This window comes from Pholcus phalangioides, unplaced genomic scaffold, assembly GCF_987345545.1.
Source record: "Pholcus phalangioides strain wild (caught in Gottingen) unplaced genomic scaffold, Ppha-v1.0 ptg000015l_1, whole genome shotgun sequence".
In the NCBI taxonomy this organism is placed as follows: domain Eukaryota; kingdom Metazoa; phylum Arthropoda; class Arachnida; order Araneae; family Pholcidae; genus Pholcus; species Pholcus phalangioides.
Genome location: NW_028301608.1, coordinates 70264558 through 70289870, shown reverse-complemented (window position 1 = coordinate 70289870; position 25313 = coordinate 70264558). Strand labels below are relative to the sequence as shown.

The window sequence follows — 25313 nt, the reverse complement described above, 5'->3', positions numbered from 1 at the left end:
CTCGGTTTTTACTAATGTCATCAAATTTCTTGACAAAACGCATTTGCTACAGTAGAAATAATTTTAATCATATTTTATTCTTATTCGTTTATTCATTCAGTACAAAATATAAATTAATATCAGTCTTATTAATTTATTCTGGAAACCTTATATAGCCTTCAGACCTGCCAACTCCTCCGATTCGGTTCGACAATGCTGGATTTTTAAAATGTTTACAGGATTTCTGGATTCTAATTACGAATTGTTGAGTTTGATGAAGAGGGAAAAAATTGAAAAAAAATTAAATAAAATTATATTTCGGGTTAAATAATAAAAATTCTTATTAAATAATCAAAATATTTTTTGGTAAACTAATCTTCAAACGAATTTTTTTTCTGCAGGAATCTTTATTATTCAAACTTTAATTGCAATACCAGAATAGAGGCGCTTACAAATACAAATACAATGCCACAACAGGCAAAATGCCCAACGAGGTGGCTGAGAAAAAGATGCCCATAAAAATATTGATGTCATATATTTCAAAAATATAGCAACCGAATTAAAAATGCAATTAACAAAAATTGTAAACAATATATACACATGATAAAATATTATACATGCACTTCGATAACGAAATCCAGGTGGCAGCAGCGGATGAGAGACGAGACCACTTTCGGAGATGGGTGATTTGGTGGCTACGTTCCAAATCAAATGGCAACATCATACGAGGCTTGCATCGGAAGGAGATGGCGGAAAAAAACCAAGAAACGGCATGACAAGTATTTTTTCCTCCCAGAAGTGAACCATAGAGTAGAGTCGATGGTTCCTGCAGGTTTATCACCAGGAAAATCTGTACAAATACAACACCACAACAGGCAAAATGCCCAGCGAGGTGGTTGAGAAAAAGATGCCCATAACAAATATGGATGTCATGTATTACAAAAAAAAAAACAACCCAATTAAAAATGTAATTAGAAACATTATAAACAATATATACACATGATAAAATATTATACAATGCCCATAAAGAATACTTATGATCGTCTTATTCTAAGTATGGATAGCTTCTCGATTTACCCCAACATGTTTATCGTATTTCTTTTTAAACGTGTGAATTGTGTTACAATTTACTACCTCCGGGGGTAAGCTGTTCTATTTATTAACAACCCTATTATAGAAAAATTCCCTGCTACACCATAGCCTTGCATTGTCCCTCACCAATCGATACTGGTGTCCCCTTGTAAAAGCAGTCGATTGGCGGTGTACTAAAAGTTCATGGTCCATCCTATCCATCCCGTTGAAAATTTTGAACACTTCAATCGTATCTCCTTGACACCTGCGTTCATCCAATGTAAACATATTCAAAAAATGAAGTCTCTCTTCATAACTCAAGCCCTGTGTGCTAATGAGGACACGCATAGCTCTTCTCTGCACCCCTTCAACCAAGTCTATGTCCCTCTGTAGGTATGGTCTCCAAAACCTTACAGCATACTCCAGTCCAGGACGAACTAAGCCTCGAAAAAGCGGAAGAATGACTTTAGGAGAACGCGAAGAGACCCTTCTGAAAATGAGACCAAGCATTCTATTCGCTTTTTTGACCACCGCTGAACAATGTTCAGAAAACCTAAGCCGCTCGTCAATGAGAATTCCCAAATCGGTGACTCTAGTTGCATCCGGGATAGTGACACTATTCAACTCATAAGAGAACCGTGGGTTGTTCGAACCAAAATGAGCGACCATGCACTTATCAATGCTAAACGTCATGCTCCATTCATTCAACGTCATGCTGCAATCTTGTTCAAGTTGGTCTGGAGCAACTCCCTATCGTTTTGATTCCTGATTACCCCCATTAGCTTCACATCATCTGTGAATTTGCTAGTAATCCCATCGATTCCCTGATAGAGTTTATTGATAAAAACTGAAAAATGTATGGGCCAAGGACACTTCCTTGAGGAGCTCCACTTGTGACTTCAGTCCAACCAGAGAACTCCCCGTTTGCCATAACTCGTTGCGACCTATCTCTTAACCACGATTCTATCCAATTCAGCAAGTTGCCCCCAATTCCAATCGCATGTAAACGCTTCAAGAGTTTACCATGTTGGACACGATCAAATGCCTTCTGGAAATCAAGGTAAACAACACCTACATTTTTACCCTTACCCAAAGTTTTCCCCACGTGATCATAGAAGCAAAGGAGGTTAGTTACACATGACTTCCCCTTCCTGAACCCATGCTGATTATCCGACAATACATTATTCTCGTCTATCCACTTCACAAACTGCCTTTTGATTATAATTTCCAAAATTTCGAGAGGGAACTCGTCAAACTCACTGGACGATAATTGGACGCAGCTTCTCTATTACCCTTCTTAAATATCGGAACAACATTAGCAAGTTTCCAATCCCTTGGGACGATACCCTCAGCAACACTACTCCTGTATATCTGACTGTGTGCTGGCCCCAACAATTCATTAGCACATTCCCTGAGAACCCTGGGATAGATATCATCTGGTCCTGGTGCTTTGCTTGCACATACATTTCTTAGAAGATTTAGGACCTCCACGTCTTCTACTTGAATATCGTTGAGGGTTTTATTACTCCATGCAACACCCATATATCGAATATCATTATCTCCATTAAAAACCGATGCGAAAAAGTCATTGAAAGCACTACACATGCCTACATTGCTCTCTAACCTAGAGCCTCCTATCGAGAGGGGGCCAACTGTTCCCTTACATCGATTATTGACATATCGAAAAAATGATTTTGGGTCAGAGCCAATGTTATCTGCCAACCTAGATTCAACTTCTTTTTTATTATCCCTTATCGTTTTTTTCAACACTCTTCTTTTATCAGTAAACAATGATAGGTCACCTCGCCCACTTTTATACTCTCTGAATGCTCTTATCTTTTCAAGATAAAAGTTACGCATGCTATCCGTGAACCATAGAGGGTGCGATGTACAAACACGCTTTTTTCGAACAAAGGGTATGACGTTGTGCAAAACAGAGGACAACTTCGAACTAAATTCTTCCCATTGACTTACCACCCCTACTGATTCCAACTGGTCTTTGAAAACTTCCGCTAAGCTTCCTCTCAAAACATCAAAGTTAGTTCTTTGAAAACAAGGAACCAGTCTTTTGTTATCAACCTTACCCGAAGAAAAGTTACAGTGAAATCTGACTATACGATGATCACTGGAAGAAAACTCTTCCCCCACCGAAACATGTTCAACAAGATCCTCAGAACTAGTAAGAACTAAATCCAAAATAGCAGTACCCCCTAGTGGCTTCTGATACAAAAATATTTCGAGCACCACCTTAAGAAAGTCTTTCTCATACTGATCTCCAGATGAAAGGTTCTCCCAATCAATACCTGGGTAATTGAAATCCCCTAGTATGAGAACCCTCTTACGCTTACACATATAGGAAATTTCATCATGAAATTTGGCGATGTAGCTTGAATCCCTATTCGGGGGATTGTTACAAACCCCAACAATAAGTTTATGATGTCTTTTGTTTTCAAGCTCAACCCATATAGTTTCAATATCACTTCTCTTCACGTCCTATCTGATCTATTTCTCAAATAGATCAGATAGGAAAGGGGGTGGAGTGTTGATATACGTGAAATCATGTGTGAAGGGTAGAGAGTGTAACTTTAGAGAGTGTAATTTCTCAAAAAAGTATCGTATCCTGAGATGTGTAAGAAAGATTCATCTCCATCGTTTGCCCAAGATTCAGTAATGGCTATAAGATCCAGGCCCTCCACAGCCATCATAGTTTCTAAAAAATCTTTCTTATTACCCAAGCTCCTGGCATTAATTAGCACATATTTTAATTTTCCCGGTGATTTAGTGTCAATCGAAAAGCCATCGAAGTCAGAGGTGGGTAATTCCCCATCAGTATTGTTATGATTATCACTAACTTACCCGCATTACGTGGTCTAGGAGTAAAAAAACCTAACCTAAGACTATCGCATAGCTGCCAAGTCTCCCGAATTTTTCGGGAATCTCCCGAATTTTATCTTCATCGCTCGATCTCCCGAAAAGTTCTTAAATCTCCCGAATTTTTACAAAAATCACAAAAATCCCTAATTGTCCCTAAAAATTCCCTACTTCATTAAAAAATCCCCGCTTATGAAAACAATCCCTAAGGAATTTCTCGTGGGGCATGAAGCCTCTTTTTTTTCCCTTTCGAAATGACGTCACACGTCGTAAATGGGGAAATTCCCTTTTTAAGGAAGTTTTACAAAGTCTCTGATGGTAACAAGAAAGTTGTTTGTCTTATCGTGCAGGGAAATGGCTTAGCAGCCAATAGTCCTGGATAATAATTGAAGATTATGGTGATGCACATGTGGTCAAAATTTCTTTTGTTGAAGTTACGTACGTGTGATATAACAAAGCATGAATAATGATAAGCAAAAACATATTTAATCAATTTTAAAGATACTTATTCCGATGAATTTCCTTTCATCAAACGTTCCAGAAGAGGGCCTACTTTTCCTTTTTGTACAAGTTGTGTTACGGACATAAACATCGGGCATGGAAAGACTGCCATCATCACTCGTGTGAAATTTAAAAAAAAAACATCACGCAAGTGTCACAAAAAGTCAGTGTTCTTCAAAAATTGACGGTGTTTTCCTTCATCTTCCGATGATTTTGGGGTCATTCGCGCAGAATGTTTGTTCACAGCGTTTCTGATTGAACACAATATTTATTTTTACATCATTGAAGTTTTGACCTCCAATTTCACTTGTTTTTTGCGTAGGAATTTTATTCCCAAGGGTTTAACTTCCATGTGTGTAAAATCCCTATTTTAATTTGACTTCAGTTTTTGAGTAGGGATTTTATTCCCTACGCTTCAACTTTTATGTTTGGAAAATCCCTATTTTATTTGGAAAATCCCTATTTTATTTGGAAAATCCCTATTTTATTTGGAAAAATCCCTATTGTATTTATTAGGGAGTCGTTTTAGCATAAAATACGGGTGTGTGCGAAAATCTCCCGAATTTTCATTTTCAAAAGTTGGCAGCTATGCTATCGTAAACCTCCCAGACCCCCCTCTTATTTAGATGGATCCCATCCGAACGAAGCCACCTATCGGTAAATGTGGGAAGCTCCAAGAACGTGACCCCACATGAGGAGCAAATGTTTTTCAGGTGTATATTGAATTGGTGGATCCTACTCCTATACCCCCTACTACTCCTTGGCATCACTGGAATCACTGCCACATCTGAACCCCCCTCTCTAGCGAATAATAGTAAATCACGGTACTCTGACAGACTCACTAATATTCGCTTCTATCTGATTTGTTCCCACCCAGAATCACCCGCAAGGACAACTTTCGGCGATGAAAAACGTCTCGAACGTTGCTAATCTTCCCCCCAGGAAGACAACAGCGCTCGAAACCCAGAAACTCCCCACACACTCTGTTCCCACACACAAGTTCCCTAACCATAGAATCACCAATGATTAAACCCTTATCACTATCCCCTTTTACCTCATCCACGACCACCCATTCGCCCTCTAAACTGTCGTTGTTCGTGGAGATTGCGCTTCTTCATCAACAGATGGCTCAACGACAAGAGGGTCCGTTATAACTGGGCCCTCTAGAACCCTAACTTTTTCCCGTAAGACTTCGACCTCTAGTTTCAACCTCTCCCTATCCAAGCACCCTTTGTAATTGAAACTATCAGCTACTATACCCCTAGACCAGGGAAATCTCCCGTCGCAAGCTCTACACAACACTAGTCGAGGTCGAGGCATACTAACACTATTGCTAAAGTTAGATAATAATAATACTAAAAATAGGAAAAATAAGAAACGTTAACTGGAAATTAAAATAATGTAAAATACATTACTGTGCAAAATATACGTAAGAGATTATACGAAAAAATTACGTAAAATAAAATGTGAAGCGTCATACAATCCTGACTCCTAGATCTTTTGTCCTCCAGGGTACCTTCATGGTGATATTTTTAAGGATGATATGAAATTTTGAAGCATGTGTAACAATAGTTGGGAACCTTAGGGGAATTTGCCAAACCTGCCTCTATCTCTTATTTTCGAAACATGTTTACATAGTTGTAATTGTATAATCTTTAATAGAATTTGTTATGTTATCTTACCTTTTATAACCGTGCACAGGTGATTCAATTAGTCTGTGATATTTTCGTTGCTCATAGTCCGGTAAAATGTGCGATCTTGATCGCATCGCTATTATAATTTATTGTTGTTGCCATTTTTATTTTTGTAAAAGTTCCTATAAAAAATCTATTGTCATTTATTTATGTAAATTAGATGATGTATTTTCCTATTGGCTGTGCTCTGATGCGTATTTTTCTGAGATGGTCGGTCCCAGGAGTTGGATCGTTCCGTATTTCCTTTTATAGGTATAAATATCCGGAGCCACTTCGCATTAACTTGCATTCGTTCTCGCCTTTCAACTCAAAATACATCACTTTAGGTGAAGGTGGTCGCCTTTGGGTGAGTCATCTGAAGAATGAAAAAGTTTGTCTCACTGGTGCTTATACATCGCCGGCTAGTTCCGGACCCATCATGCCACATCTCTAGTCAATCGTTGTCGTCCCGGTTCCTGTCATCGTTTATCCGTCCGTCGTATGGTTCCGCATCGATCATTGCTTCCAATCATCATCTCAGCTGTTTATGCAGCTCTTCATGCCACGTGAGGCCTTGTCTCGGATCGTGACCTTCTGTTCAAGGTCGATGACGTCACGTCACGGCTTGTGTGACCCGATAATGATCACCAAACTCCTGCAGTCGGACTAGATTGATGAGACAACGGACTTGCATTGGTGTATGGTATGAAAATTGAGAAATAATTCTGCTATTCATAACCTATTTAATTGTTAAAGAATTAATAAATTTACTTTTGTTAAAAACTAGAAATTTCTTTGAAATCATTTCTCTCTCTCCTTTATGTATCGATTGCACCGATTTCGCCAGACCAGAATCCTGGGTAGTTATGCTGGGTTGTTGCATATAATTGTAGAGAGATTTATACATCATTATATCGAGTGTCATTTTCATTGTATCTGAATTTATACTGTGACTATGTAGAAAAAAGTGTGAAGTATGTTGGTGTTAAAATAAAAAGTTTTTTGCTAAAAATCCTTGCTGATTTTTTCTTACTTATGAAACGATTGCCACTCACTGGATGACCTTTGTTGTGAACTCATAAAGTACCTTATTTATTTTAATCTGATGTAAGCATTTTTATTCAAAGTCAAACCTGTTCATGTATCCATGTTGAATAGAAATGTAAACAAGAAGAAAATGTGAACCTGGATGTATATTAAAGTTGATGAAATATTAAGAAAAAGAAAGTAAATTTCCACAGTGTGTTGAATCTGTGTAAATATAATAATATATATTTTGATTTATGATTCAAGTGAAATATAGTTTTAAAACTTATTAATTTTAAATTGCCAAATTTTTTTAATCTGTGTGAGCTTAAAAATCTCAATAGAATTTTGAATGAAATGTGTCAAGTCTTTTTTTTTTTCCGCTCAGTGATTCTCTGATTTTTATGAATATGAAATCCAAAATTTAAAGGAAAATTTTTTTATTTTCTTTTGTTTCTAAAGTTTTTTTTGTTTTGTTATTGTTTTTTTTCTCTGTGCTAAGCAATTACAGAACATTCACAGTAGCTTCTGTTACTAGATTGCAGGTTTCGACTGTGAGATCTATGTTATGTTAGCATTATGTATAAGAATAAAATATGTTTTATTTTCATATGAATAAAATAAAAAAATTCAAAGGATGGTAAAAAAAAAAAAAATTATATGCGACAACCCAGCATAACTACCCAGAATTCTGGTCTGGCGAAATCGGTGCAATCGATACACAAAGGGGAGAGAGAAATGATTTCAAAGAAATTTCTAATTTTTAACAAAAGTAAATTGATTAATTCTTTAACAATTAAATAGGTTACGAATAACAGAATTATTTCTTAATTTTCATACCGTACACCAATGCAAGTCCGTTGTCTCATCAATCTAGTCCGACTGCAAGAGTTTGGTGATCATTATCGGGTCACACGAGCCGTGACGTGATGTCATCGACCTTGAACGGAAGGTCACGATCCGAGACGAGGCCTCATGTGGCGTGAAGAGCTGCATAAACACGGCCGAGATGACAATCGGAAGCAATGATCGATGCGGAACCATATGACGGACGGATGAACGATGACAGGAACCGGGACGACAACGATTGACTAGAGATGTGGCATGATGGGTCTGGAACCAGCCAGCGATGTATAAGCACCAGTGAGACAAACAATTTCATTCTTCAGATGACTCACCCAAAGGCAACCACCTTCACCTAAAGTGATGTATTTTGAGTTGAAAGGCGAGAACGAATGCAAGTTAATGCGAAGTGGCTCCGGATATTTATACCTATAAAAGGAAATACGGAACAATCCAACTCCTGGGACCGACCATCTCAGAAAAATACACATCAGAGCACAGCCAATAGGAAAATACAACATCTAATTTACATAAATAAATGACAATAGATTTTTTATAGGAACTTTTACAAAAATAAAAATGGCAACAACAATAAATTATAATGGTGATGCGATCAAGATCGCACATTTTACCGGACTATGAGCAACGAAAATATGACAGACTAATTGAATCACCTGTGCACGGTTATAAAAGGCAAGATAACATAACAAATTCTATTAAAGATTATACAATTACAACTATATAAACATGTTTCAAAAATAAGAGATAGAGGCAGGTTTGGCAAATTCCCCAAAGGTTCCCAACTATTGTTACACATGGTCAAAGCCATTCAAACCTGTTAACATAAATAGCGTGCCTTATAAACGTGCAGCCGATAGCCCTGCATTAACTCAATCAAAATCCTTTTTTTTTAAATGTGTAAAGCTGGGTTTTCCTAGGAGTAGGTTTTTTGCATCACATATATATGAACTGAATTGGATCATATCGCGTTGGCAAAAACGTGTTACATAATCACGTTATGCGTTTGTGTTTTCCTAGCTTTGCGCATCAGCTCAGGGCGGTTATATAATATATGGCCATGGCATCAGCTACTCTATTGTCCGCATGCTCTGGTTTGAAGGGAAAGAAAACAACAAAAATGAAGAGATAGGCGAAACATGCGGCTCATGACGCATTTGACTCCTTTAGAAGCAGTCGGCCAATCATGTCCGACTTGAAGCGTTTTCGTGAGCTGTATTGCACTCTGTAGGAAAACAGTGGTACTGCTTTTTTTATTGTTGAGTGGACGGCGTGTTGTGCTGGGTGAATCACGTTGTGCGGCACAGAAAACCTGATCCTAGGAAAACCCAGCTTTAGAGCTCACAATGGCTGGTCGAAAATATCAGTGTTTTCCAGAAATGTTTCACGGTAGATTATCCTTGCATAATTGAATCAAGGAATGGCCAGCAGTTTGCCTTCTGCTTCATTTGTAGATGTGATTTTTCTGTAGCATACGAAGGCAAAGCAGATGTCGTATAAAATGTGTTTGTATACAGGAGCATGTGGGCAATTGTAAGGTCATGGAAAGTAACAAAAAATTAAATTTTGCTCAAAGCGGTTCCGCTTGTGATCATGTTATCCCTTCAGAGTGTTTATTTATATCATTCATTGTGGAACATAACTTATCATTATCTTCGGAGCATGCCAGTGGGCTTTTAAGAAAATGTTTCCAGACAGTGAAATTGCCAAAAAATATGCATGTTCAAAACAAAAGTACATAGCTGTAATAAGTTGCAAATTTGCATTTTGCTACTTTAAAGCATTGAAAAATGAGAATAAAAAATGTCCTGTAATCTGATAAAAATTGTTTATTTGGGTTCGAAGACCCTCATCCGTTTGAGTTCTCAACGTTTTCTTAACACTAGTGGTTGACATCAGCAGGAGAATCGATAAAACTGGATCAAAAGTCAGTTTTCGGGAGTCTCTGGTTGTATTTACATACATGAGTGGCTTGACATACACTATTGTTTTGTGATTGGTCAGTTGATCCTATGACTGGCAGCAAATTGAAAACAGTTCTTATGCTGGGAGAACCTGAATCCTGGACACCAGCTTTCAGAAGAACGAGAACCTTCCCCTTCAAGATCCAGCAACAGAATGACGACAACAGCCAATCAGATAACTCCACATCTCTCTGCCAATCAGGTTAATACGGGTTTTTAAATGTGTATTTTGGTATTTTGAAATCACAGGACCAAGATTTTTTCTGTTAAAGACAGGTTTCTGCTTAATACAGGTTCTGTTAAAGACAGGTTTCTGCTTAATACAGGTTCTGTTAAAGACAGGTTTTACTGTATTATCCTCAGTACTTATTCAGTGTTTTTTTATAAATTTTATCAAACCAAAGGTTTTATATTGATTTATTTTTAAAATTTCAGATAGATATCGCAGTAGATCCCGTTCACCTAGAAGACGCAGCTGGTAAGTTGTGTAAAATATCTGACATAGCAATTCTCTGATCTGTATTTACTATGGAAATCTATCACTAAGCTGTCTATACACATCTAACCAGTATTAGAGCATCATCTGAATTGAACTTTTGGATCAGAATTCGGAAATGAATGTGTTGTCTTAATGCAGGGTTCCCAATGACCTGGAAAATCAGGGAAAGTATAAAATATTGGCAAAAGTAAGGGAAAAATACAAATATTTGATAAAAGTTGGCAAAAGCCCCACATACCACTGAAAAGGGGGGGGGGAGGGTTTGAGAAAACCAAATCAAAAACATTTTTATCTGATTGAAAAGTGATGAAAATTATAATGGTTATTTATGTAAATAAGAAATGTTTTAAAGTTGAGAGGCTGTGAAAATAAAGTGAGCATGGTGCAGAAAATGCAAATTGGTTAACCAGTTGAAAACACTACATTAATTATCCTTTGATTCATATGCTTTGAGAGCAATTAAACAAGTGTGGAATTTCTAGTTGCTTGTATATATCAAATGTATCACAAAGGCATCGGTTAGAGCAGTAGTTCTCAACCTGGGTCTATGTGGGCCCCTTGCAGTTCCGGGATATTCTAAGGGGCCATGGGTGAAAATCAAGTTGAAAGACAGCCATGAAAGGTGTCTAAGGCAGTACCATAAAGAGTTGGGAAAAATAAATTTGGATGGGGATAAATGAAGCTTCCAAGTGAAATATAGTGAGAGAAAAATGTAACTATTGACGTTTTCAGAATCTAGTGGAACTGACTATAGAACCAGTCATTTTAACTCAAGGACCCATTTGAGCATGACCAAAGGCCTTGTGTCTATGGGGGTAGACCATGAGTATTTGTCACAGACCATTTGGGGAGACCATTTTTCATTGAAACACGAATCAGAAGTTCCACAAATTTTCATATTGGGGAACTCCATTAAAGTGGTTAGAAATCTATTCTAGTAGAAAAGCATTTGTCTTCACATCTGATGCTGCTTTCTCTGTGTTAAGTTTATTGTGTATGAAAAAGTCACCATTCAGTTTCTATTCACACTTCGAAGGAGTCGGGCAAATTTTGCCTCTTCTGAAAGGCTCCGTATATACCAATTGTTAAAACTTCTTCCGGACCCGCGTCCGTATCCGCTCCATGTGAAAAGGGCCTAAGAAACGACATTATCATTTATAGTTGGAGTCAAATATATCAGTTTATTTCATAGCATTGATTTTCAGTTGAGAGTAAATTAAACATATTAGTTAAAATGAGGACATGCTCTTGCCTGCATCTGATTAGTGTGTTCCAACATAAAAGGGAGAGGGATCAGGGGGACGAGTAGGGGTAGATATTATTGCCTTATTACAGAACATGGAGAATCTTAACTTCTTAAGGCTTCAATTCGAGACCAACACAGCATATTCAGACATTATGTAGGTTCAAACATGAACAAAAGTTACACATTCACATTTCAGTATTTCAAAACCAAACAGATAATAGCAGAGATGCCACCCGGAATTTCGGAAAAGGACGCATAAAAATTTTGTTCACACGTCCTTTCCTAGTTCTAAGAAGAAAAAAGTAGAGAGAGAAACCTCCCCAACTTTTTTTACCATCTATCATGATCGTACGACCTTGAAAAAGTGGTTTTACTACTTTGTACACTGTACTGTATTGATATACATGCGGGTTGTTGAAGAATAAGACAAGAGATGTCTAGTTGCTTCCCTGAATGAGGGGCCATATAGTTGCCAAATTTTGGAATTTTTATTCCCCTGCGGATTTTTTCCCTTCTGGTCACATACCGGAAATTACGGTACTTTTGCAGCTATCTATCAGCATTCAAAGACAGCGTCTAATGGCCTAAATTCGCCTTGTTCCTACAATATTACAAATGCACATTTTTTTAAAATCGTAAAGGATCGGAATGCCAGTTGAAATTGTAAAAATTTCCCAAGATCTTGGGAAGAAACCGAATCTGTAAAATCTCAACCTTGGATATCCGCAGTTTTGTCATCTAGCTGCTATGTGGTAGTCACCATTTCGCATCGATCGCGGAAGTCAGGGGTGTGTATGCAGAATTAGCTTTGAAAGGATCTAATTCTTCACGGAAGGTTTGGGTCACTAACACAGTGTAAAAGAAATGACTTTATTCCAATATTTAATTCTCTACAAAAATATTTAAAATTTTTGATCTTGGAGGGGGGGGGGGAGGGAAAGAGGCCCCTTATAACCCCCCAAATTTTGCTTTTGGTGAAAATATGAGCTTGGAATCCGTGATTGCATTATGGTAATCGACTAAAAATGCGATTTTCTAAGGTTTTAAAATTTTTAGTTGGCTATTCCTTTGAAAAAAAACTTCTGGTTGCCACTGCGATTACACAGACCTACAACAGAAATATGTATACATTAAACTTCAAATGCACGCATTACCAGTTTGGAGGCAGGGCCGTCTTAAGAGCACCATGGGTCCCCGGACCAAGTGGTTTTTCTCAAGCCCTACCTCAAAAAGAAAAGTTCATAAATGTATACCCAAAACCCCAACAAATCATTAAACTCGATTATAAGGAAATTTCGCCCTGATGCATCTGGTACCAGTTTTGTGTCAGAAACTGTCTTATGAAGCTGTGGTGGAATTTAATAAAAGTGCTCATGGCTGGTTGGAAACTTTACAGGCTGTGGGTTCGAAACCTGGTGTTTTTTATGAAAGTGTGGCTGCTTGCAGCAATATACATCGAGTGCAACAAGTAGCATAGAGGCATTTTGCTACATTTCTACAAGAAAAAAAAATTAAAAAAAGCAAATTATATCAATTTAAACAGAAAAACAGGAAGAAATATGAATTACACATAAATCAGGACTATTTTAAAAAGGTAAGGCGCAAATTTATCTCCCCAAATGAAATTTCAACTTTAAACGTTTTTTTCTCAAAATGTGTTTTTTGACCATTGCGTGCATATCTTAAAAACAAATATTCAGATGTGACTATGAAATTTGGTAGGAATGTGCTCCTGTGTGTGTCCTAGGTGCATAGAATGAACCTCAATGGTGTTAATACAATCAAATTTAAATATGTTATAAAATTTTAAAAATTGAAAAAAATTCATAAAAATTGAATTTTTAAAGTTTTTAATTTTTAAAAATACTTCCAAATAACATATTTTCAAATGGCTGCTTCATTCTCATCATCATCCATTTTCAATCCACTGCTGGATGAAGGTCTCTAAATTTTTCCATTTTGCTCTCACTGATGCTTTAGGTATCCAGTTGACTCCTGCCACTTTCCTGATCTCGTCAATCCATCTTGCATGGGGACTATCTTCACCTGGGCATTTCCCTTTTTTCATACATCTTATAGCCTAGACTTCCTCTTTCAGCACAGGTGCTACTTGTACAAATTCTGCTCCATTTTCTTTTTTTCCTGCTCCCTTTCCTGTGTTCCAATCCTGTTCTTCATGCTTGTATAGAGTAATATAAAAATTCCTCAGCAATACTAATGATCTCATTTCCATCTTTTGTAATGGTCCCATCTTTCCTTTTTAGTGCAAAAATTTCCTTTCTCCCAACACCCAGTTTTGGTTTTGCTGATTTTAAGCTCCTATTTTCTTCCAATGCTTTCTTTATGGATCCAAATTTATCCCAATTTATCCCAATTAAACTTCCTGACATCTTCCGTAATCCGCTTTCGTACTGTCTTGCAAAGTTCTGCATATTCCACTTTTGATTTAGGGTCATTCTTCTTAATCTGAAATTCTCTCCGGTCTTTCATTAGTTTCTTTGTTTTTTCTGTTATTTTCTTCACCAGTTTGATTTCTTTTCGGCGACTTTTTTTTCTACTTCTTTTTAGGGTAGTGGTTAAAGTTTTGTTCATCGTGGTGACATCTTGTTCATCCTCAGTGGTGTTATATAGCAAATCAAATCGGTTTTTCAGCTCTAACTGGAATTTATGTCTACATAAATTCCAGAACATAAATCTTCAAGAACATGGACCTATGTTCTTGAAGATTTACCATATTGATGACAGTTTTTTGTATTTTTGATAAGTTTTGCTCTTTCCATTCTAGTGTTAAGCCTTATTCTACATCTCACCAGTCGATGATCACTTCCTGTATTGAATTTGTTGAGAACACTGCAGTTTTGGATCATATGCTTCTTATTAGATAGGATGTAGTCGATCTCACTAGTTGTTCCGGTTGGGCTTCTCCAAGTCCACTTTCTTTTGGATTTCTTTTTAAGAAATGAATTCATGATGCATGATTGCACGCTCTCTGCAAATTCGACAAGTCGGTTTTCTCTGTTGTTTCGTACACAGTAGGGCGCGGTAGCTCAGGTTGATAAGATACTTGTCTAAAGTACCAAAGCCTGTTTAGAGGTGCCGCGAGTTCGATACCCGGTTCGTCCTTGTCAGAAAACTTTCCTGACACAGGGGTACAACAAGAAATGGCGACATGACCGCAGAAAAAATTGCTACTGCAGGGAGTCCCCCATCAAGGGGTTAGCGCACCAACCCCTCGACGAGTATAAAAAAACAAGCCTGCCGTTCGGAATCGGCAGTAAACTGAAGATCCCGGTCTAATTAGCCCTCGTGTGCGTGCAGAAAATGACAGCGGTGCGACAAAAATGTTCAAATGATCGTACACAGTAACCATGACCTCCAACTGAGCTTTCACCATTTCTTCTCTCTCCAATTCTGGCATTGAAGTCACTCATTACTATTTTGATATAAGGTTTCTTTTTCTATGCAGCTTGTCCAATTCTTCATAAAAGTCTTCTACTTCTTCCTCAGAATAGCTTGTTGTTTGTACGTAGACTTGTATAATCTGTATCCGGTATCTGCTTGATATTTGCTAACCAGCTTTGCACTTCTATCAGATGTACTATCTAACTCAACGATGCGATTTTCCCACTTTTTATGAATGAGAAATCCTACTCTACTGGTTCTTCCATTATCTGTTTCTCTGTAGTAAAATGCACGTTCATTGGCAAGTTCAATTTTCTTCTTATTTCACAGATGCCTATGATGTCCCAATTTGTTCTTTCCAGTTCTTTCAACTCTTTATTCTTTCCAGTTCTTCGCAAATGATTTTCTGAAGAAAGAGATTGTCTGTTATACGTGGCCAAGGTCATCTTATGGCAGCCTGGTCCAACCCAGAGATTCTTAGCACCCTCTGTATTCACGTCTTGAAGGTTGCTGCCATAACCAGAGACACTCAGACTGCTGGGGACTGAGAGTCTTAGTTTATTGACAGAGTTAATATTTCTTTTTAGAGGGTTTTTGGCCGTAATCCTCCATGCTGGCCAGTGCGGGTTGGAGGAAGCCCACCTGCGTCTGTTCACCATGTGTTAAACATGACTACTTCCAGGCTGCACCACGAGAAGGTGCGGATTGGACTTTAAGCCTCTACTTCTAGTCGATTCCTTCGTCCTCATAATGAAGCAATTAAAGGGTCTTCTTCTAGTTAAGTAAAGGCTATTCAACAGCCCGCTTCATTCTATTAAGTAGTTAATTCTGAACACAAAACAATTTTTTTGATTAAAAAATATGCATAAATAGAAATGAAATCATGCAGTGAGGGTATGTATGTTAAAAATTTTGACAATATTTTTCTCAATTTCATTTCAAATTAGAAAAAAACTAGAATGCATTTTCAAAATTTGAAGCAATTACAATAAAGTATAGAAACCCTTCAAGATATGTAAAAAAAATTTTTTGAAAAAAAATGCTATTTATGAATTTTAATGGAATTTTTAACAAATGTTACTTTTTACCCAATTTCCCCATGTTGAACAGTCCTGTGCCCCCAAGGAAGGATTGACCATATCTCTTGTGGTGTATACGAATAGCACTTTTGCCCAGTTTGCAAGAGGACTGGGTTCGATTCCCAGCAGATACCAGTATTCTTTCCTTTCAGAGTTCACCTTGGCATACTATTCAGAAAAAAGGCTTTCCTTCCTTTAAAATTGAACTTGGCCTTTTAGATTCAGCAATAAACTATAGATCCAGGTCTCCAGCCTCATGTGGAGAAAAAGAACATGGTGCAACAAAAATGATCAGTGATATGATGATCAGCCCTCTTAATGTATTGTGTTATTCTCGGGCACAGTGCACACAGAAGCGATATGACTATGATGTTGACACAGATCGGTTAAAAACATGAAACCAGTGTTGTGATTTAAGGTTTTTAATTAATTGTTGTCAGTCTTATCGCTTCAGCATGCACCATGGCTTATAGAACCTTGCTTTTCCTGAAATGCCGTTGAATGAACCAGATTCCAACAATCAAAAAAACTGGTGTTCCTTTATTTTTACAGCATGCCAGTTAATGCAGGGTAATTCATAAATCAAGTTTATCAAGTTTCTGCCCAGCTCCATTATACATTCTGTTCAGTAATTTTTCATATATACTGGATTTTGCTAATAAGTTATTGAGATTCAGAGCTCTACATTTAATTGGTGAGATATATTGATGAAAATGACCCGCAATAAATCCTTTTATTATGTAAACCAATATAGATAATGAATGTGAATAGAATTTATACAGACATCAATTAAAAACATCATTATACTGTCTTTGATTTTTTTCATGTTTTCTTAAAAAATAAACCAGGTCTCCACCAATCCGTAGAAGATCCAAGTCTCCACATCACAGAAGAAGCAGATCAGGTTCTAGGTAATTTTAATTTCTGAATTTATCGACAACAAATTTTAAAATATATTGCACTTTTTATGTACAGTGAATCATCCCCTGTATAACGACACTGTGTGGACTAAGATAAAATATGGTTGCAGAGTGAATTATCATATCAAGTATCATTGTAGCAAGGTTTCATTGTATAATGCTTGGGTACATACTGAGTGCACACAAATAAAGTTCCTCTATTCTGAGCTGTCTAGAGCCTTAACTACCCATCAAAAAGTTATGAAACCTTAGAAAACATCTTACTGAATATATAGGGAAATTTTTCAAAGTTATTTTTAGGATCGAAAATCTCTGCTTACCCCTTGGTACAGATTCCCCATGCTCTACAGATCACCATAAAAAAGTTTCATCAGTAAAGCATGTTCTTGTAAACTCAATGTCAAAATGCTCAACGATACTGCTTTTCGCACACACATCTGGTAAAGGCAGCTCTGCGTACCTTAAACCAGGGGTTCTATACCTTTTCAGCAGTGACCCAAAATCAATGACCCAATCAATTTTGCAACCCATGAATCTATTTCGAATTTAAAGACTCTTACTTAATATTCCTTATTATTAAAGTTTTTTTTTTTTATTATTGAAACCAGTGGCATAACAAGTGTATTTTAGAAGTGTTCATACCTGTAGAAAAATTTGAAATAGTCTAGGAATTCAATTGGCACTTTTACATTTAACGCAGATGATTTCTTGAAGCTTTTTTCACTTTTGCTAGCTTTGATTTAAAGCATATTAGAATTACGAACAAGATCACAAACATATAGAACTATATTTATTACTCTGATACTCTTACCCAAATAGGTGACAGTCAATAATAATCTACTGGACTAATCTCATAGGCATGAAGTTATTGAAAGTATTGAGGTGGGGGAGGGGGCCCTTGAACCAAGGAAAGTCGGAAATGATTGGTGTTGCTCAAGGCATCCAGCTACATTTTTGTTTGACGATCATACATCCCGGTTTGTAAAATGTGCCCCATTTTTAATTTTTGACTTTTTCTTCAAACCAGCGACTCTTTATTAAGCGTGTTTGAAATTGACCTTTTTTGTTTGAGAATTTATAATCTGCCAAGAATGGCATGACAATGGGTTGCCTGAGGAATAAATACCTGTGTGTGACTGATACATGATCAATCCCCTCATGTTCACTAGGATAGAAGATTCTTGGAATCTGGATTTAAGAGAAAAGATATGAAAAGTTCTGACATAAGGATATGCCATTCAAAAAACATTCATAATGAATCCCCTTTAATTCAAATAAGGAAAGAATATACAGACAGTCTGACATGTTTCTATAGTCAAAATCTGCACTTGTTTACATTAATTCAACCTGACTGTCTAAAATCAGTGCAAAAATTTCCCCAAATTTTTGTAATTCTCCTTGGACATTTAATTACAAGTACACAGTGCACACTCTCAGTTTCATTACTATAATTTTATTATTTTCCTAGCAATTTGTTATAATTTTTATTGATTGACTGTAATATCACTAAACTGAAAATTTGCTTCCGTAATGAAAATATGAAGAGATATGACTACCCTGCAACAGGTGGTAATTGTTGCTCATTTCCATTCCTAAAAAATCAGGTTGAACTTCAGGTTCATCGAAAAATTAGAAAATTAAAAGTTATACCACAATAAAATATTTCTTTTTTACACATTTTTACAATAATAAAAACAAACTCACCCTGTGAGTTTTGCTTATGGGGTGTATAAACTTCAACAAACAAAAAGCGAAATCATTTTTATATTCATTTATTTCACACACAAAAAACCAAAAAAAAAAAAAAAAGCACACACACACGCACACTGACGCCATCTTGTCCCACACACTTCACCTGTTATTATTATAACTAATATCCCCATTTTTCACTGGTGCCATAGTCTCATCTGTTGTTCAAAAAGCAAAACTTATGGCGTATGCAAATTACCGTGCTGTGACGTGTACATCTGGCGCTGCAGTCCATACGCATATAAACCGGAATCAACCTGGAAATAGCTGCTCTTTACCACTCCGTCACTAGCCATCACATCCACGCGGGTCGTGCTGATGATCTGAATTCTTTAATTTTTATGTCAATTACATCCTAATATTTAATTGTTTAATTGTTGAACGTTTAATTATTAATAGTTTAATAAATAGTTATTAACCCTTTTCAAGTTTGTATATTTAATATTGGAGTCATACACCGCACCACTAGAGATGGTGACCCGGGAAAAGTTTTAATTCTGATAGGTTGGTGCACGTCTTCATCGCCGTTGCTTTGCTGCATTAGTTTCCCGATGCGTTCGCTCATTCTTGTGAATCGCCAAAGTTTGATCGTGCTAAAAATTGGTTGTTTTCTGTCATATTAATCGTATCGTCAATAATCGTGTCGTCAATAACCGTGTGCTTCTGCCCCGCCGTGCTGCAGTCGATTGAGACGATCGTAAGTGCATGTGTGCATTTTCATTTTGTTACTATTACTGCATAGTTATGCCCACTAAAATTTTTTTATGTTAATGCATTATAATTTTACAAGGATTTTATTTGAATTTTTAGATTGTATACATATAACATATTTGAATATATTAGCGTGTTAATTTATATATAGCATAGATATTTGTTTCTTGCATTGTGATGGCAAAAGAAAATGACGAGACTTCCGAATTGGCAAAACTGGCTTTTAGACCACCGCCCTTTTGGTGTGCGAATCCAAGCCTGTATTTTTACCGGTTGGAATCTTCGTTCGAAGTTTCTGGTATAATCAAAGACTCGACTGAATTTCATTGTTTTGTCTCTACTCTTGAGCCAGAACTTCTTGACGTGGTTAGCGATTTGTTGCAAAACACACCTGTCGAACACATGTACGACAGTCTAAAAAATAGAATCATCGCCCAGTTTACCGATTCTGAGACTCGTCGTTTACGTAAATTGCTTCAAGAATTAGATCTTGGTGATAAAAAACCTTCTATATTATTAATCGAAATGCAAAATCTTGCTGGAAAAAACTTCAGTGATGAAGTTTTAAAAAATTTGTGGTTGCAACGATTATCCCACAATACGCAACAAATTTTGTCTATAAGTGATCAAGATTTATCTAAATTAGCTATTATGGCTGATAGAATAAATGAGGTATCCCCAGTCACGTGTGCTAGTGTCTCGTCCAATTCGGATATTGCGGCCCTAATCGCCAGGATTGAAGTTCTTGAAAATAAGTTATCAAGATTACAGCGCTCTCGATCACAATCTCGTTCAGGAGAGCGTTATAGAAATCGGTCATTTTCAGGAAAACGATTGTGTTGGTATCATTCGAATTTTGGCGTAAAAGCTAAAAAATGTACTGGCTTGTGCCAGTTTAACGGTCTTCAAAATTCGGATAAACAAAACTCGGAAAACTGAGTGGCTCATCGTTAGCGGCGACGCACGATGGTAGCACCAAACAAAGTCGCCTTTTTGTACGTGATCGCGTTACAGGAACTAGTTTTTTTGTTGATACTGGTGCTGTAATATCAGTTTTGCCCTATTTTGGTCTTAAAAAGCCAGCTCGTGATTTTGCCCTTTTTGCTGCAAATGGCAGCAAAATTTCAACGTTTGGGACAAAAATCATGACCGTTGACATTGGCTTGCGACGTAAATTTTCTTGGCCTTCTTCATTTTGTTTTGGCTTCCGTAAATTGAGCAATTTTAGGCGCAGATTTTCTAAAACATTTCAAAATTCTTGTTGATTTAAATAAAACCCGTTTAATTAATAGCACTACGACATGTAGCGTGGCTGGGGGGACTTCAGTTTGTTTTACAATTGGAATAACAACAGCGTCTAATGATGTTGATTTTCATGGACTTTTGTCAAAATTTCCAGATATCATTCGACCATCACTTAAGTATGGAACTGTTTCTCATGATGTAGTTCATCATATTCAAACTCACGGTCCTCCTACTTATTGTAAACCAAGACGTCTCTCACCTGAGAAATTAAAAATCGCTCAAAAACAATTTGACCTAATGATTGCAGAAGGCATATGTCGCCCTTCTAAGAGCCCGTGGGCCAGTCCATTACATATGGTTCCCAAACGCTCTGGTGATTGGCGACCATGTGGGGATTATCGCAGGTTGAATAGTGTCACTTTGCCCGATCGTTATCCGGTACCACACATTCAGGACTTGACGTATGATCTTCATGGTAAAAAAAATTTTTCTACCATCGATCTGGTCAGGGCTTACAATCAAATTCCTATATGCACCACTAGAAACTAACTAAAATAAATCAAAATGAATGGCTTTGCCTGAAACCAGGGTTGGCAAGTTTTGACAGTTTAAATGGTGGTTTAAACTGTCACTTCAAAAACCCTCAGTCTTCAGACTTCTTGTCCTTTGCTAGATTCAGTATTCAGTGCAAACGTGTTTTGGAGTTAATCCACTTTCAACTGAGGCTTAGGGATGGCCCTTGTTTCTTCGCATCGTCTTTTCTGGGCATAGCTGTCCTTTCCATCATGGCCTCTGCTTCTTTGTGTCCCCTTACTCTATGGTTTAGGATGTCCGTGAGTCCCGCTGGGACAGACTCGCAACCCTTCTTGGTTTTAGCGGGAGGCATTTGGTACGGAGACACAGCTGTTGGTGAACCATTACTGGTGTTGATGTGATACTTAATAAATATATTTAATACATTTTACTTATTTTTTACATAATTACATAATGAAAGTCATGTGTTCTTCAAAAATTGACGTTTTTTTTTTCTTCATCTTCTGATGATTTTGGGGTCATTCGTGCAGAATGTTTGCTCACATCGTTTCACAGATTGAACACAATATATATATTTTTATAGCACCATTGAAGTTTTGGCCTCCAATTTCACTTGTTTTTTGAGTAGGGATTCCCTGCATTTCAACTTTTGTGTGTGAAAAATCCCTTTTGTAGGGAGGTTTTAGTATAAACACAGGTTTGCGCGAAAATCTCCCTAATTTTCATTTTCAAAAGTTGGCAGTTATGTCCTTGTTTGAGGACATTCTGACCTTTGATTGGCAGGGTGCTAAGTACAGTGCACTCAACCATTGGAAACTGTTGGAATGAGAATCGCGATGAGGAGTGTCACTGAAAAACCAACATTTCCTCTTCAGATCCACAGTGATGCCTGCTGCTACCAGGAAATCCAATCCCAGCAATGATTGGTTACCCTTTTCTTCTGGAAACACTAAAAAGGTGGTATCAATAGTTCAATTTCCAACGTGTACAGATACTTTTGTATGTTGATAATCAGATGCTTTATCTTCAGGTTCCCGTGAGATGAGAGATGTTACACTATTCGGCATAACTGCGATGAGGTGGGATACCCAAAATTCTTCAGGGTTCTTCATCAATTTGAGTTGTTGTTCAGTGAGAGAAACAATGATATGTCATCCTTTTGAACGTCAAAACTGTGGAGCAGTTTTTGGAGTTTAAATTTAAGTTACAGGATTTCCAGGTTAAGAGGATACTGAGCCTCTACTTCATTGTGCCATGCCACAATACAGGACTGTTGAAGCTTCGAAAAACTCATTTTTTTTCTTCATTTAAAAAAAAAGTAAAGCATATTTTCCTGAATGTTTTGAAACCAAAATTTTGAGTGTACGTCAATTAGAACCTGAGATACGATCAATAATGTGATTCTATATATTTAAAGACATGCGATTTAAAAGAACTTTTCTGCAACCACGCCCCCTCTAGGGTCTGCTGTATATGTATGTAAACGTTAGTTAGCTGATAAAAGCTCTATGTGCGACCTATTTTTTTTCCTGGAAGGAAGAAAACATCTAAGATATTTGAAAGTTTAGCACATTTTTTCTTTTTCTATTGTTGTGGTTTAAGTTTTGCTGTGGGTATATCAACATTTTTTTTTTTGCGTTGATATTTTTGTCCAAGTGAAATATTTTTTCCTGTGCAATTTTTTTCTTTTGTTTTGTGATCCAAAGTTTGAATATTTTTACCCGAGTGGTTTTTCAATACAGTTTAGTTAGTAGATTAGTTTCTTCCAGTGCAGTTATTCTACTTTCACATCCAGGAGTTAGAGAAAATATCTTATCTACATCCTCCGTCGGGTTCGAACCCAGGACTGTGACAGCAATCTTCACAGTGGTAGACGAGTATCTTACCACTGCACCACTCGGACGCGACACAAAGCTACTGGCACCGTTATTATTCACTCAGTTTTGAAGCTTAAAGTTCTCAAGTTTGAACAGCATCTTCAACTTTCAGACTTCAATTTCCTTTTCTGTTTGAAGTGTGGCTTGTTCCCTTTGACCTTGGTACTTAGAGTTTGAAATTCTCTCATCGATGAAGCAGAAATTCTTTCATAAAGTCCTAATCATAATGGTCATGGTTGACTATGGCAGATTTCAACTGAACGACTGTCATGTCGGTTGACACAGCTACTCCCAAAGCTTCTGCAAGAATGATGAGGTCTTGCTTCTTTCCTTTTGCTCAGTAAGCCATATTACACTATATATAAAGCAACGTTTCCATAACAATAAAAAATTGATACTTTTGAGATGCACAAAGTGACATGAAAAACCCCAAAAAAAAACAAACAAACAATAGAACATCAGATGAGCATTTTCACACTCGGCAAACACTTTCACGAATTTCAAAACAACTAATGCGATGAATTCCTTTCAGATTGAAAACAGACATTTGTGATGGAAGTTTCACTTGCCAATTGGTAGGCACGTTCAGGCTGAATGCTGATGATTCCCCTTGAATTGAAAAAATGTCATCTTTCATATTGGGTGCCGAATTGTAGTCACACGCTGTTTGGAACATAATTAATTTAAGGAAAACACAAATTACATCGGGGACAACGGTACCCACAATACAAACAGCACAGCCTGGACGCCATGACAACAACTTCTTTGTTAGAACAACTCTCAAACACTACTGTCTCTAGAGCGAATCTCGGGCGCGCTGCCTACATTCACAGATATAGCCGGTCTTGACTGTCACATCCTTTAATTTGGCAGTACTGACTTTTGTATGATGCTTAAGTAACTTAAGTGCAAAAGTGAGAATGATCAAGTTTGACTATGGTATATTTACTATTTTACCATACATCAACTCCGGTCATATATCGCCAACTGGGTGGGGAATCATCTTTGGTGGTTGCCCCATTTGTGGCTTGGTATGTAAACAACTTATTTCTGATGTTCTTTGCCGGATTAAAATCTGGATCTTGACGGTAGTCTTCATGGTGGAAGACAAACATCTAACTTGGGTGCTATGGTATATTTAATGCAAAAGTAAAAATGACTAAGTTTAACTATAATATGGTATACAGAGTTGCCAGCTGCTGGGGATTGTCTGTAGTTTCTATGGACAGCCACAATAAACTATAGAGCGACAGGAGATACTCTCAGTACTACAGAAATTGGTTTAAAAATAGGGTATTTTTATTTCTTGCTGTTTTTTACTTATTTTTATTCATATTCTTTTAAATTGCATAGATCTTTACCGTAGAGATTAATTCGTATACGCATGTGAGAGAGGAGCCGATCTGTTTTGTCTGTGCCCAAGAAAGCAATCTATAAAGCCGGGTCTAAACCTGCCATTCTACGTGATGTTCAACTGTTTTCCATCAAAACCACCTCATGCCGTGGGCTAAAAACAGATTTTCGAGTGGTTCAGCAGGGTGAGTTGGACCCATTGTATTTGAACCCGGCCTCATTTGCATAGTGCATGGTCGAGCTACTCTACGTGATGTTCAACTGTTTTCCATCAAAACCACCTCATGCCGTGGGCTAAAAACAGATTTTCGAGTGGTTCAGCAGGGTGAGTTGGACCCGTTGTATTTGAACCCGGCCTCATTCGCATAGTGCATGGTCAAGCTTTCTGATCTTGTGTCGAAAAGAATGTTTTGGCGTAGGTGCCGTAAGAGCTCCAATACGAAGAAAACAGGAAGGGGGTCTAGGGTTGCTGGACGTCCATATATATGCCCCCCCCCCCATTCCGTATTCAAGTTAGGATTGCATTTAATATTCATGAATTATTAAGGGACTCAGCAACCTTGGCAAGTTGCTTCAGGAGGGGGCGGGGGGGGGGGGGCTCATGTAGCCTGAGCCTTCTAGTTTTCAGTGCCAATGAAATGCTGCATTTAATGAACTTTCAATTAAATTTTTTTTTTAATTAAGTTTTTTAAGGATTTTTTAAAATAGTACCTTGATTACGTTGTCCCGGGGGCATGGATGTTAGGTTGAAA

At 37.3% G+C, this 25313-nt stretch overlaps 1 protein-coding gene across 2 annotated transcripts in view; it reads left to right on the top strand.

The window, feature by feature from the left end:
* LOC149076631 (U4/U6.U5 small nuclear ribonucleoprotein 27 kDa protein-like) overlaps positions 1 to 25313 on the top strand; it is a 148916-nt gene that overhangs the window by 29419 nt on the left and 94184 nt on the right. For both annotated transcript variants that reach the window (XR_016194080.1, XM_089244244.1), the window contains exons 4-5: positions 10382 to 10424; positions 17021 to 17083. Coding sequence is in view for 1 of the 2 variants with exons in the window: in XM_089244244.1 (XP_089100370.1) it covers positions 10382 to 10424; positions 17021 to 17083 (106 nt within the window). In the remaining variant the exon portion in view is untranslated. The remainder of the gene's footprint in view (positions 1 to 10381; positions 10425 to 17020; positions 17084 to 25313) is intronic.